The 14,685-nt window shown below is 36.4% G+C and overlaps 1 protein-coding gene across 4 annotated transcripts in view; it reads right to left on the bottom strand.

Annotated features, from left to right (window-relative positions):
• LUC7L2 (LUC7 like 2, pre-mRNA splicing factor) overlaps positions 1-14,685 on the bottom strand; it is a 35,416-nt gene that overhangs the window by 12,280 nt on the left and 8,451 nt on the right. For 3 of the 4 annotated variants that reach the window (XR_010373175.1, XM_064453064.1, XM_064453055.1), the window contains exons 2-5: positions 12,660-12,754; positions 2,044-2,142; positions 1,067-1,177; positions 280-423 (exon numbers count right to left, since the gene is read on the bottom strand). Coding sequence is in view for 3 of the 4 variants with exons in the window: in XM_064453064.1 (XP_064309134.1) it covers positions 280-423; positions 1,067-1,177; positions 2,044-2,142; positions 12,660-12,754 (449 nt within the window). In the remaining variant the exon portion in view is untranslated. Of the gene's footprint in view, positions 1-279; positions 424-1,066; positions 1,178-2,043; positions 2,143-12,659; positions 12,755-14,413; positions 14,485-14,685 lie in introns of all 4 variants that reach the window. The other variant, XM_064453076.1, reaches the window with a different exon arrangement.

Below are 14,685 nucleotides of genomic sequence, written 5' to 3'. Positions count from 1 at the left end.
CAAACACAGACACAACTGTAGTGTCCACAGACACAACTGGCCAATACAACTAAACTAAGATAAAGTGAAAGTGAGTAGAATTTTAATAGCACAGGAGTATATTTATAAGGTAGAAACTTCAACTGTACAGGATGCCGCAAAGCAAATTCTTTTATTTTATATGAAGCAATTAGTTAATGAAACAACAGCAGATAAGACATCTTGCATTATACAGATGCCAACCAATTAAATATTGGACCCTGCTCCCTCCATCCCCCAACCCTTACACCATCAACTTACTTCTGCTTCTCTCTTCTTTACCCGAGCCTTCTCCACTTCATCCATTACTTTTTGAGATTCTTCCACATTCCCATCAGCTCCAAGCTGTTCTACTTTGGCCAGCAGTTTCCCAATTTCTTCATTCAATTCATGAACTCTTTCAGCCTTGAAAGACAAGAAAAGGCTTAACATAGGAAAAGCGTTTAATTATGGAAAACCATCTGAACTACTACTGAATAATATGCAAATTCAGTAGGATAGAATTAAAAGAAACATGCGGAGATAACTTCTTCAGGAAAAGTGAAACCAAAGTTGCCTCATGTAAAAACACACAGAGAAAGGCTGAGTTACCAAGTCTATGTACCAACTCCAGAGCAGGATTTTGTTCGCAAACTTCAAGTAATTCACACTGTTGTCTATACCACAGTCTTGCAAAATTAGTATTTGTACAACCATTCCCCCTAGCAAGTGCATATATATGCCAAAAATGATGAATTTTTTTTCAGTTAGAAGATCCAGTGAAAAGCACATAAAATTTTGTTTACTTTATGGATGAAGTTTTGATCAAAAAGTGTAGGAATTACTAACGTTTATATGGCATGGTATCACACACAGTCAAGTTTCTTGGACTCAAAAATATAAGGTCTCTTCCCTGTGTTCTCCTCTCTGTGCTTTAAAGGTAGTTTTGGGAAGGATAAAAAAATTGTCATTATGAATTCTCAGACAGATAGCTTGCCAAAGCCTTAAGTTGGCTCCTTAGAAAAACAGACCCTCAAAGAGACTTCAGTAAGTAGTTTTAGATGCTTACTTTAGCTGCAACTTCAGCACTGATCTCTTCTTGGGTTTCTGCTAGTCTCTTCTTAGCCACTTCTGTTCTCCTGTCACAGTCTGCAATAAACGACTGCAGGTGGTCCATTGCCTAAAATATCAATAAGAACACTAATCAATGCTGTCAAGAACACAAATATTTCATTAGCCTTAACACTTTCCAAGTTTTTTAACACTTAACTTTTGTAAGTTTTTACTAGTGAAACCTTTGTAAAACAATTACCTAGCAGTTTATGGTGACTAATCACACATTGATACACAAGATTTAAAAAAAATCATAGTCTACATCTTGTCATAGTTAAGTATTTGCAGGAATGTGGAAATAAATCCGTCTTAAGTTTTCTCCAAGTAGTAGTGAGCATTTCTACCATGCATTAAAATTCTTTGAAGGATATTCAGGTTTACCTCACCCAGCCAATACATGCAATACTGTAACTTTTTTCACTAGGATTTTAAGCATATTAAGCATATTAACACCATCCCTCCAAACAAGAAAAAAAAACCCAAACCTTTTTCTCCTAGTGAAGACTAACTTCCTCGTTAGGGGTTTAAAACAGTATTACTCAAACTATGGTGTACTGAAACAGCATATGATTTGTAATCCCCAATACAAAATTACTTTATTCAATAAGCATAGAATTTAAGATCCTCTTCAAAGCATACACAGTCTTAACACTTGCTTGCTATTTGATAACACTAAGACAGCATCCTGTCCTGTGGAAGAATGTTAACAGTTCTACCTAGAGATGACTACCAATACAAATTAAATACTTGTATGCAATTATTAAGTATGTATCTTTTATGTAACTGTGCAAGGGTTTCTCTGCCTCCTTCTGTAAAATTACTTTCCAGAAGTTTTCCTTCTGTGTGTACCAAAACTTAAACTTCTGTTACTCAGTTTATCCACCTACATACACAAATTATGCTGTCCCTCCACCCTTAAGACAAAATACATACATCAAGCTCAAAGAAGAAATCTTGATCTTTGGATGCTATTTCATAGTCTGCCCTTAATGCCAAGTCATGCACCTTCAGACATTCTCCAAGGTCCATTCTCTGAAAAGAGACAGAGGGAAAGTGATATAACTGTTCAGGAGTGTTACACAGAATGAAGTTAGCATGATTTTCTTTAACAGTCAAATGTTCTGAAGCAAATCATCTCCCCTGTATGAATGAATGGACAGTTTAATAAAGATATAAGACAATACCAGATCTTTAACAAACATGCACAAATGTGGAAATATTAGAAGCGGACAAAATGACCAGCTTATCTTATCATATGTTTGCGTTACAGGGTATCATTAATGTCCTACAGAAATGTTGTTTTAATGAAAGTTCAAAAAGTGACTAAAAGGGGACATCTTGTATTGCATTAAAACAGCTTTGGAGAACCAAGTTCCCTGCAAATAACTGGTAATTAAATGGTCAAGTGCTTGATCTGAACTCTCTGCACACTGTGATAGATATTCCAGTTGTATTCATTACCTGAAAGAGCTACAACAACAGCGCCACTGTAAGTGCTGCTTAAAAAAAAAAGTTCTCAAAGCATTTCAAGAAAGATAGCCAAAAATCAAATCCCATCAAAATGTTTTGCAGATGAGTGAAGATGTGCTGAGTATCGGACTGTGTTCAAGAATCGGGGAAGAAAAAGTGTAGGTATTTTACTTGTAATCTAAAACCATTCTAGAATGGACAGAAAGGAAACATGAATTAAAGTAGACCACATCACTAATCTTGTGTACAACACCACTGAGAAGAGTGCCCAGAATCTTATTAGGTAACCAATGCTGGTTTTAAATTGAAATTTGCATACTACATAGTGTAAGGAATTCTAATTCCATCTGTTTCCCTAAAAGTTTGTTTGGTGATCAAGACAGAACAATGCGCACATGACAAAAAAACAGCCCCAAAACAATAACCACCTTCCCCCCCAACAAAACAAGCAAACCCCCCAAAACAATTTGTAATGGAAACAAAATTGAACAAAACCAAGGTACCCTTTCTTCAAAAGCACAGGCTGATGTAAAAATCAGTGAAAGTGATTATTATTTGCATCACTTAAAACCAGCACAGTTTCAGTTAAGTCTGCTCTTGGCACTGCTCACTTTAAATATTAAGAAAAATTAATCCTTTCTTAACATTGAAAGCACATAATGAAAGTTGAACTCAGATGGAAAAAGCTGTTACTGTTGTAGTTTAGTAACACTTTTAGAACAAAAACTAAAATAATTAATAACTTGTGTTGTGGGTTTTGTAAACTGCTGCAAGTCACTTGGTACCTGAGCCAAATAAGTGCTTTATTTTTAAACAAAAAAAACCTTAAATATAAGTAGCAATTCAAACTTTGCATGTATAGTTAAAAAAAACAAACATCAATTGCTTTTGATTTCTCAAGTCATCAGTTAGATGTCTCAATAAATCCATTAAAGAATTTTTTACAGAAGTTGTTGGGTTTTTTCCAAATGTTAGAGACAGAAAAAAACATCGTTACAATACAGATTTTTGAACTTGTGTGAGTTTTTTATAAACTGTAGTTATTTAAATACCACCCTTCAGCCACCATAAATCTGTTTTCTCAAAAACATTTGATTGCAGTAGAGAACATCCAATTGCAGTGCTAAAGAAAAATAGTATCTTTTTCTTCTGCAACTACACAGGGCCTCAGCAATTTTGTTAACTGATGCAAATCCACAAAGACCTTGAAGCTGAGCAATGTGTCACACAGTTATTTCCAAGTCATTAGATGCTGCATTATTTAAACTGCAGCAATCTTTCAGGAAAGTGCTTCAGTACTACGAAAGCAATATGAACAAACATTTTTAAAATATCTGAAAATTAGATACTTAAAAAATCTCCTAAAATTGCAAAAAGCTTGTCTTTATGCTGACTTATCATTTCTACTGATAAGGTTTTTAAGATTAAACTGTAAAACTCAAGACCAATCCTGTTTTAAGTGAAGCACTCCAGTTCTAAATGCGTAGATAAGGCTAATGACACACTTTAATAAATCCGAATACAGTGACAAAAAGCCTGAAAAACATTTACCATAGCATCAGAAAAATGCTATTTTAATAAACAATCTACATAGCCTTCGAATAAATGCATGAAATAAACTTCCATCACACTAAAAAAACCTAGAATTCACAGTACACTACCATGACACACCTCACTTTACATGTGTTTTATACTTTTCCGTCTATTTGGACAGGATTTGCCCTCCTCAAGACAGTACATTTTCTGGTTTCTTTTCTTCTTACTGGGAATTGTAAATGCACAGTCTGAAAGAATGGTGATTACTCTGAGCCAACATTACTACTGAAAAGTTTTCTGTCCTCCCTTTACCACTACACTGTGCCACCCCATGCTGGCACATCTGCCTGTTCAGTTGAACACAATCTGGGTACTAACTGGGTAAAACGTATCTTAGTAAACTAAAAACAGAGACAATTTTTCAGCAGTGTACCTTTGTCCAACTTGTCAGGCAGCCACACAGATGTCCTGACAATATGTAGGGGGCAATGTAATAGGGGACTTAAGCAGATAGGAGCTCTTACAGTATCGAGACACCACTTCATAAACTCTTGAATAACTTTCAGTAATATTAGTGGCGTTTTGGGGGATGAAAAGGGTGTTAGAGGGATCTGTTTTTGTTAGGTGTCTCAATCAGAAGACAGGAAATTTTGGCTCCCCTTTCCTTCTTTGATCCAACAGAATGCAGCCTTATAAATACTCACGTGGCATAAGGGACACGGAGCAAGAACCACCAGGTACAAGAGAAAAGGATTCTTTTTCATTAGCTTCACTGATAAAGAAATTATACTGTTGTCGAAACTACTCCTGAACACAGCCTGTACTAGTCTTGGCTAATCTTTTGAAAGCATCTTTGCAGAAATATTACTACTAAATGTCTTTAAGAGGTTTATTAGCAAATCCCAATGTAAAAAGACAAAAAAATCAATTTAAAACTCTTAAACCAGTTTGCATATTATATGCAAAAATCAGGCTAGAAAGTACTTCTGCTGGTGTAAGTTATGCAACATTAGGCAAAGACAATTCATCTTGGGGATGATTCATTACTGCCTAAAGTCTATGCTGGATCAGGTTTGCTGAGGACCTTAATATGCACAGAGCAGCTCATGTTATAATTTAGCTCATATGGCTAGCTGTAGAGGGACAGCAGATAGAAATGGACAGAAAATACAGTAAGACACATTATTTTACTTTTTCGTGTGCCCACCTTGCAATTTGGTGCCATACATGCCCTCCTCCAGAGACAAAGAACAAGCACTGGTAGTCAGCCATTTAAATATCAATAACACGCAGAAGATAGCTATGAGGGAGACTAATATTTAGACATTGAGCTACTAATGAAGGCTTAAAAAGAATGCACAAAAAAATGTTTTTCCACTGTCAATACACTGGCTTTTAGACAGACTTACAATAAAGTGATTTATAGAGCAGTCCTGATGAGTAAAGCAAATAAAGAAAGGTGAGAACATCCAAGTCCCCAGGCTAGACATAACTGAAGTTTACTAAATATGTGAAGCCATGCCTTCGGGCTTTTTGCAGTGGCTGTACTTTTACTGAAGATTAAAACCAGTAAATCCCTACATATTTGGTGACTCTTTCTTACAAGTAGAAGCTATTGCTGAGGATTAGTCTAGAAAATAGTCTAGGCAACCACATGCAAGGCAGGATATCAGGAGTCCTTTTGCTATTGCTGAGCTCTGCTAAAGAAACTAGTGCCTTCTACTAACACCTTCCTAGCCATTTTCTGTAACACTTTCTATTTCTCAGTTTTAGATGGGCAATAAAAGCTATTTGGTTTCCCAGAGCTGAGGTCCAGACAACTGGTCTTTCATCCCAAACAACCTCACACTGAAATTATTTAGTAATAATTTTTTTCATCCCATCCACAAAATGGATAGAATGCCTTTGGTATTAATACAGAAATATGGGTTTAGTTTAACAATGATGCATAGCTCTGCTTCAACCACATCAGGTATCAAAAAAAAAAAAAGAGGATCACGAGTTAAGTATGAATAGACAAGGAAGAGCTGGCCAAGGACTTATGCAATACAGAACCTGAAGAGCATATCTGTAAAATAAACGTGCACTCAGAATTGCTGATTACAACAGCTGAAGCAGAGACTAAACTATGATGTGATGCAGTTTCTGGAACATGAAATTAAGACGGCTTTCTTTTCAGATCTTGAGCCACCTACAGCAAAATTCCCATTTTGGCACTTTGACAACTACTACACATTCCTTTGACATCAGACATTAGAGTATTGAATGTATTCTACATGGAGTGCAAAAAGAGCACAGAAAAGCTAAAGCTACTTAAAACATGGAGGGCTGATGTTGAGCCAGGTGTCACATAGTAGTGCACACTATCAATGCTTCTAAAAACAGCACACATCTTTGGTAGGTTTTGAAAGAAGATATTCTGGGCAGTGTTTATGTAAAGAATTCATTCTAGCTATAAAGATACCTGTACCAAATCAGTTCACATTCAGCAAGAGGGTTTTTTGTTTGCTTAGGAAGATCTAACACGACTGAAAAATTTATATTGGAGGAACCAGATCTCTCCCTTTATCAAACAGCCAAGGCAACTACTGGGGTCTGTATAAGAACACCCTTGCTACTGATTAAAAAAAGTTGCAGAGAGACTCTTTCCTGTCATCTTCCTTATTATGGAACTCACTTTTCATCTGCACTAATAATTTTGTTTCTGACAGACTTCTAGACTTGTGATAAAGCCTGTCCTTTCTTGCAGGCAACACATGTTCAGAAGGGGACTCTTTAGGATGACATAATAATGCATGATTTAAGTTCTCTGACTCCACTAATGGGGTTAACTTTTTTACGACTTCACTAGCAAGAAAGAAATGCTGAGTTAAGCTAAAAAGAGGCAGAAATCAAGTTATTAAAGTCCTTAGCAACTACTGAAAATTCCAGGTATCTTCAGAAGTATACTACTACTTTAAAGGCGTCTCTCCCTTTAACCATACTCTCACTTCTGAAGACTTCAAGTCCTTTGAACAGATCTTCACTGAAAGGCAAAGCTAGCATCAGCTTATCTTATTTTTAAATATTTCAGAGTGTACTTGGTATTTGGTCTTATAGCCTGACTATATATTAACATTGACATTAGATAACCATACAGAGAATAATAAAAAACCTCTTCACCTAGATAAATTAAACCCATTAAAATGGAATATGGTACAGTCAGTTCACTTTCCTGGACTCTGGTCAAAGAAATTAAGAATCTGGTTAAAGAGACTGCATGATCACTTGCCAGGACAATGGAGCACTTTACATCACCACTGGGCTGAAGGCTACAAATTGAGGTAGCTTATGCAAGCCTAATTTAATTTGATTTGCAAAGTTGAAGCAGATCACATCAAATCAGTCCTGAACTGAAAAGCTGATACCCTCCAGCAGAATGCCTACTTTTTGTAGCACAACAGCGAATAATCACACTGGCACACCTACGTTTCAGGCACTGAATCCACTGAGCCAATGGGACTATTGGCAAAGAAAATAACTCCAGATTAAAACACCTTACAAACACCTATCTGCAGATGTGTGAACGACCCAAACTTCTCTTCCACAGTAAAAGGAAATCTAGACAGTACAGTCAGTGAACCTAAATGGATTCATCCCACCTTGAGAGGGACACCTAGTGGCGGATGAATTGAATCTTTCTTTAGGCTCCACTGCCTATACCCCTTCTGACGCCAGCACGAGCTTCGACACCCAGCTTCTCAGCTGAAACCTAAATTTAGATGTCTTAATCTGAAGCTGAATTCCACCCCTAATAAGATTAAAGTTAATCCCATATTAAAGTATATTGCTAAACCAAGGTCTCAATCAATACAGTTTTAGTCAGCAAGAGTCCTGAAGAGCTGAGTGCAATAAATTAATGAGCACCTCAAGATATGCATAACTGCAGGACTGAGCTGACAGAGCATACTTCGAGGTCTGTATAAATAAAATGCAAGAAGCAACAGTCCTCTAAAAATGCACATCAATACAAATACAAAGTTAATCCACTGAGCAGAAAGCAGTTTCTCAACCACGGTTTGCAAGACCACATACCACATTCACATATTTGTGAATTTTTTTTCAATGGGGAAGCACAATCAAGCTAATAAAAAAAGCCGGATTGCTGCAGAAGTATTGAATTGCTTGGGCTCTTCAAAGATAGCTAGCAGGTTACTATAAACATTCAGGACACTACTACTTTTCACCTTATTAAAAGGTATTTGCTTTAAATCTTCCCATCCTGTCATTTTCATTAGTACTCAGCTATTGATTCAGAAACATACAAAGACAGAGAAAACATATTCTTATACATCTTGTAAAACCTGCCAAAAGACAGCACAGAGCTTACAGCCAGAGTGTTGCTTAGTAAATTTGTACCATTACAGGGGAGTTATCTGACTCCTATATATGTAGCTTCAGTCCTAATCTCATAATACGGATTTTTAAAAAAAAATTTGTAAGGCTAATGAAAAATAACTCAAGAACTATGGTTTGGGGAAAAAAACCCTAACACAAAAATACAAGCCTGATCATTGGCAGCTATTAAGGATTAAAAAAAGCTAAAGAGTGCTAACCCTTTAAGACAAATTTTAAATAAAAACTGCTAACTTTAAGTGGTAAATTATTCAGTGTCCCAGTAGTGAGGGTTTACAAAGTCTTACTAATCTCTCATAATAAAATTCTCAACTTGAAATGAATGAATGAACTCTTAAACCACTGACTTATGTATGTGAACCAGTGCCCAAGCGACCATTATGAAAAAGCAGAGCACCAAAAAATGAAAAAAGGTCAGTTAAAAATAAGCTTTTGTGAGAGGCATTGTTAAAAGCAGATTCTAAACAGACACTGTTCTACAACCTTGAATGCAAAGTCATTTCTGTGATCTTACCAATTAGTTTACTATGTGCCTCCCACAAACTTCAAAACACATTTCAAATAAGATAATCACAAAGCACAATAGATTTGGAATCATAATTTAATACACTGAAAGCGGATGCTATAATTTTATCTGTGTTTAAATTTTTGCTGTTGGGACTCACTGTTCTACCTATGTCTTCTGTGTAGCCCATTATTCCTGTTGCACTTAGAAGCAGACCATAAAAATCCAAACCCATACTCTCCCTGTCTCTCCCCAAAGTGACACAAAATCATCTCCTGCAGGCACAGAGACACCTGACTGCGTGAATTCAAATTTTCAAGTCTACAAAACCAGAAACCTGGCAGCACAAACACACGTCCCTAAATAAAATGACACAAAATAGGAATATAACCAAAATCTCCTGAATTAAGTAGGTAACAATTGAAGCTCATTAGCAGACAACTAGACAAGTCTATCCAGAAAAGTAGAAGAGGAGGGTAACCGATACAGAATGAGTTGTCCTGTTGGAAACAGCAGCCAGAAAAAAAAAAATTTCAAAATACATCTAATTCTTACGGCTTTACATTCCTAGGTCAAATATTTAGGGTTCCTTTAAAGACAACTTTATCCTCTTAAATACAAACTTCTCTGAGGAAGCAAGACACAGAGAAGGGCAAAAGAAAGCTCAAAAAAGTAGGAAGCCATGCATTGTTGCCAGTCTAAATAACAGATATTTGAGTAAAACTCAAAACTTCACTAACTTGTATGGATGTTTTTTTCCTGAAATGTTAACTAAAAGATAAATCTGATCAAAGAAACTTGAGGTAAATACCTACTGCCAGTGTTCTGGAGAAGTCTAGAAATAACAGAAGACTTCATACAGTATTCTTAAGAACAAGCACACACTTCATCTAACAAGAGAAGAGATAATATATGCAGAAATTTGGACAACAAAGAGTGTCTCCAATCTTCTAAGAAAAGTATACACGCACTACTTTCATCAATACATACTGCAGCCTGGGGAACATGATTTTATTCTCAAGGGAAATAAATTCCTTGGCAGTTTTGGGTATTTGGCCATTAAGGAAAAGAACACACTAAATTAACAGAGCCTACTCATATGAGTCATTTCATTTGTCTTGCATTATCTGCGAATGTCCTCCTTGAAAGCTTTTGAAAGAGTGGGTGGACTGCAATAGCATAGAAGTCTGCATTTTGCAGCCGGGAACAGTAACGTGCAGCCCACAAGAATTACACAGATTGTCTTGTGACACACACAAAAAAGGCAATTTGTGTCCAATATTTTACTGATAATCTAGTCAACGAGGAGATTAACCTCCTAAGATGTCCCCAGAGAACTTATTATTTCAGAAGTATAAGATTCTGGATTTAAATTTAAAAAAAAAGATCACTCAATCTTTGTAACCTACGGATCTTGAACATGAAGATGCAGCAAAATTTTCCTATGAAAACTCTGGAGAAAGCTCCACAATCATCTTCCAAATCAACAATAAACTGTTCAGTCACACTACATGCTTCTTGCCCTTTTAAAAATTGTGCTATTAAGACCGATGGTCCATTTCTTCAGACCCATGACTAGGTAAACAGCGGAATATCACATGGGTCTGATAAAGTCTCTCTTTTATGAGTCCCTTTCTACTACTCCTACTAAAAGGATTAAACTAGTCACTGTTTTTTCTGGACCCAGAATTGCATCGTGGAACGCATTTTGTGGTCCAATGACTAACTGCGTTATGAGGAAGGGAAAAAAGAGAGAGTAATATTCACTGATTAAGTAGCTTAGTTTAGTACTCCAAGAGGAGCAGCAGCAGAATCCAGTACAAGACAGATGAGGACTTTCAGTGAGGACCAACAAACTAGGAGCAACAGGCCCAACCTACATGCTTGGTCTGCACTGTAAGAGGCATTATCCCACGATACCTACAAATTTTATAGTTCTAAAGATAAACACTTCTTACTTGCTGAAGACAGCCATTCTAGAAATCTTTGCTTACAGAAATCAGATGAGAAGCTGCCAAATAACTCTTAACAGTATCTTCTTGTGGATTCTGAACAATGACTTTGTAGTCACACGCTATGCTTTTATAGCATACTGTATGTGCCGTATCTTCCCCCAACCATGAGCTATTTTGCTCATCACACAACCAAAACACCGGACAACATAAATAGGTGGGTGAAGAAGAATACATTCTTCCTCCCTTCCCTGCTCCCGCCCCCCCCCCCAAATTTTGTTTGGGCAGTAATGCATAGAACAGTTAAAAATAAAAGGATAGGAAAAAGATTTAGGAAGCCACAAAACTTATGAGAAAGCTCAACAAGTGGGCCTTTTCTATGCCGTTGCCTTTTTTATTAAGAAAAATGCCAACTTCTCTAGTTCAGTTCTACTACGTATTTTGCCTCTTTTTCAAAAGTTTTCTTTCTTTTTCAAAAATAGTTGTGCCTACTTTTGCAGGGACTCTTCTTAAGAGGGAAGGACGGACTAACTATTGATCTGTCAGTTCAAGAGCCAAAATTAGTAAAACAAAATTAGCATGTGCATACATGTTTGAAGCCCTTTGATCAACCAAAAATGTTACGGTTAATTTAAAAATCACAGCTAGCTGGAAAGCATATTAGAGGCCAGGTGACATATCAATCAGTTACCAGGTCTATACATTTCAGTTTTCAATTTTGCAAGTGAACTTCATTCTGTCTTTCATTAAAGGCTCCAGTCAAGTTCGCAATTTGGAAAGCTACCGAAGTACAGCATTAAGAATGGTAGGCACACAAGACACTGCATGTCATCATACCACATCTCTCTACTGTTAATTCTTCTATCACCATGGAACATTAGGTTAAGTAATCAATGTAACGTGACTTACCTGCCTTTCGCAAAGAATAAGCTACCTTAATCAGGCTCCACAGGTAAAGCACAGGCACACTGACAAAACTACCAGCGTGCAAAGCCCCTTGTTTGCTATGCTCAGGCAGAGGAACCTCTAACTATAGAGTACACAAAAATCCGAGTCAAAAAAGTGAAGGTGTTAGTATGTCATAAGGCAATTTGAAAATCTCCACATATAATTTGTGAAAATGGCACAGTCACTGGATGTTGTACACCAACTATCATGTTGGTGTCACTATCACATGTCACTATCATGCTCAATGTATCTCAGCTTCCAGAAATGAAAATATTTGAACTTTCAACTGTTTTCACTAAAATATTCGAGGAAAGATCACCTCTCTTCCCATCACAAATATTTGTGGGATAATTACTCACTGCAACATCAAGTTTTAAGAAAGTAACTTCACAGTTTATGCACAAATTATATTTCCTTTTTCTTCTACTGATTGCAACAGTACTAGCTTGAAGCCACTTTGCTACAGCACAATTTATTTAGATAACCTTATGTATTTTAGATTTTTTTGTTATAGCAAACAATGATGAATTTGTCAGTAATAATTAGCATACAGAACAGGAAACGTCTAAAAAAACCCTCCATAAACCACAAATTAGTTGTTTATAAAAGTTCCTCTGAACTACCAAAAAGCACTAGATAGATACTTGCTGAAAAACGTGAAGTTAAAATAGATATTACTAGGAACAAATATAATTTAATTTCTCCACTCTTATCTAAATAGAACACAAGAATCAGCTACATACAGTTCCAGAGAGCACATCATGAGGGCAGCAGTTGAGAAGGTGGCTCTTGCACACTCTGTCATCACTGAACTTGATTCGCTGACGGGTCGTGTCACCTGCAATATAGAAATCAACACATTCCAGGTTAGAGATCTGGAGAAGCCAGACACGTTCTGCAGGTTACATGCAAAGCGTTAACATTGCCCTGTCACATAGTGAAGGCCTATGGAAATTAGAACTTAAAGCACTGTATGCTTCTTTGCCAAGTAACACCAAAAACAACAAATAAGTGTTTTAATGCTCTATAATGCTATTTTAAAATCCTCTCACACTTCTTCAAAAATGCAGCATGAAAAGTGCTTGAAACCAGAAAGACAGCATTAACTTAAAAATCCTTTGCTACAACAGCATTTGTTAAATGAGCTATATAATCTTCTATCCAGATTTTGCATGAAATAGTGATGTATTTGTATGCAACAATTAGCATATAAAAGCAGCCTCATAAACCAAAATTATACACATTGAGTCTTCACTGAATCCCACCTAATACTCATTTTATGATTTTGCTCTTGGATGCTACACACCCTCCTATTTCTAATGGGAGTAGCATAAAGAGTTGGCAGAAGAATGATTTTAAATGCTTACAAACCTGAAAAAAAAGTCAAACATATGGACATAGCCTATATATAAAATTATTTTGTAGATGTTTGCATATCTCTATCATCAGCAATTTTTTTTTTTCTTTTCTACATGCTGTTTGTTGGGCTGGGAATATCTTAATAGTATCGTCATCATGGCAGGTTGTAGTTCCTGCATCAGCAGAAGCATCAACCTGCCCACACACTGAGGTCCAATTGCAAGTTTAAATAATCCCATCTTGGAGCAAGACCTAAAGTCTTCAGAACAAAGTAACCAGCGGGTATTTTTGGGATGAGGGCAGGAATATGCTTTCCTTCGAGTCATAACATAAACGTCACTATTTGAGATTTGGAAGAGAGACCACTACTACTGCTCTCTTGTCATTACGACACAGGCATGATAAATAACTCTTAATCTCTCTCAGGGTGTATCTAGTAATTTTTTTAAACCTAACAACTTGTTAAAATCTCTAATCATTGAAAACCTACTGGTGAATTACTGAAGCAAGGAGAGCTGCCGGGGTTAAAAAAGAGAGACATACAATGCATTCAGATAGCAGCCTTTTCCATTTCATCAAATATTTTAAAAGAATATAAATATATTTTGCAGTTTAAGTTTTTTAAGGCTTCATGACCTGAAACACTGACAATTTTTAATCTAGTAAACAATTCAAGAAGCCAAATTCATTACTGAGGTAACTACAGAGGGGAATAAAAAACCTGTATCATCTTAGTCAAGCCTTTCTCACTATTATGTAATCAGATTTTAAAATATCAGTTCTATGCATAAGATGCTAATATAACATTTTCAGATGGGCCAAGTTTCAGATTATTAAGCAAGCAAGTTTCCAAAACCGCTACGTGCTTAATTTGCCTGTAGGATACAACAGTTAAAACCCGTAATCCACAAGGTGAAGACAGCTTCAAAGCAGTTCAACAATAGGTTTTCCAGAGGGTGGTCTTACTGCTTAGTTATACTTACACCACTAAAAATTTCGAGCAATCCCTTTATAATCATGCCTGCTACTGCAGTAAAGAGTTTTTTTCTTTTTAGGAGGTGGATCCATATTTTTTTAAACACATAACTGCGTTTGTTCCACATTCATTAACACATCTGAAAAGTTATTGATAACTCACGGCTCGGCGAATGCGGGGCCTTTCTGACACTCCCTTGCAGATTGATGTAGGCAGGCAAAGATACATTGAACCTTTATAAATAAAACAAGGGGCCAGATTGTTCAGTTTGTATAGAAAAATAGACTCCGCCAGCAATTTTAACACAGCATCTAGAAATACATGTTGACTGTAAAGATTCTTCTATATAAAGACAAATGAACAAAATAAAGGAAAGTATTTTTTAGAGAGACAGCTGATGGCCTAATAGCACTAACCTATCAGAGTCAAGGAGT

This window comes from Phalacrocorax carbo, chromosome 1 (genome assembly GCF_963921805.1).
Source record: "Phalacrocorax carbo chromosome 1, bPhaCar2.1, whole genome shotgun sequence".
NCBI lineage: Eukaryota > Metazoa > Chordata > Aves > Suliformes > Phalacrocoracidae > Phalacrocorax > Phalacrocorax carbo.
This window is presented reverse-complemented; position numbering and strand designations above follow the sequence as displayed.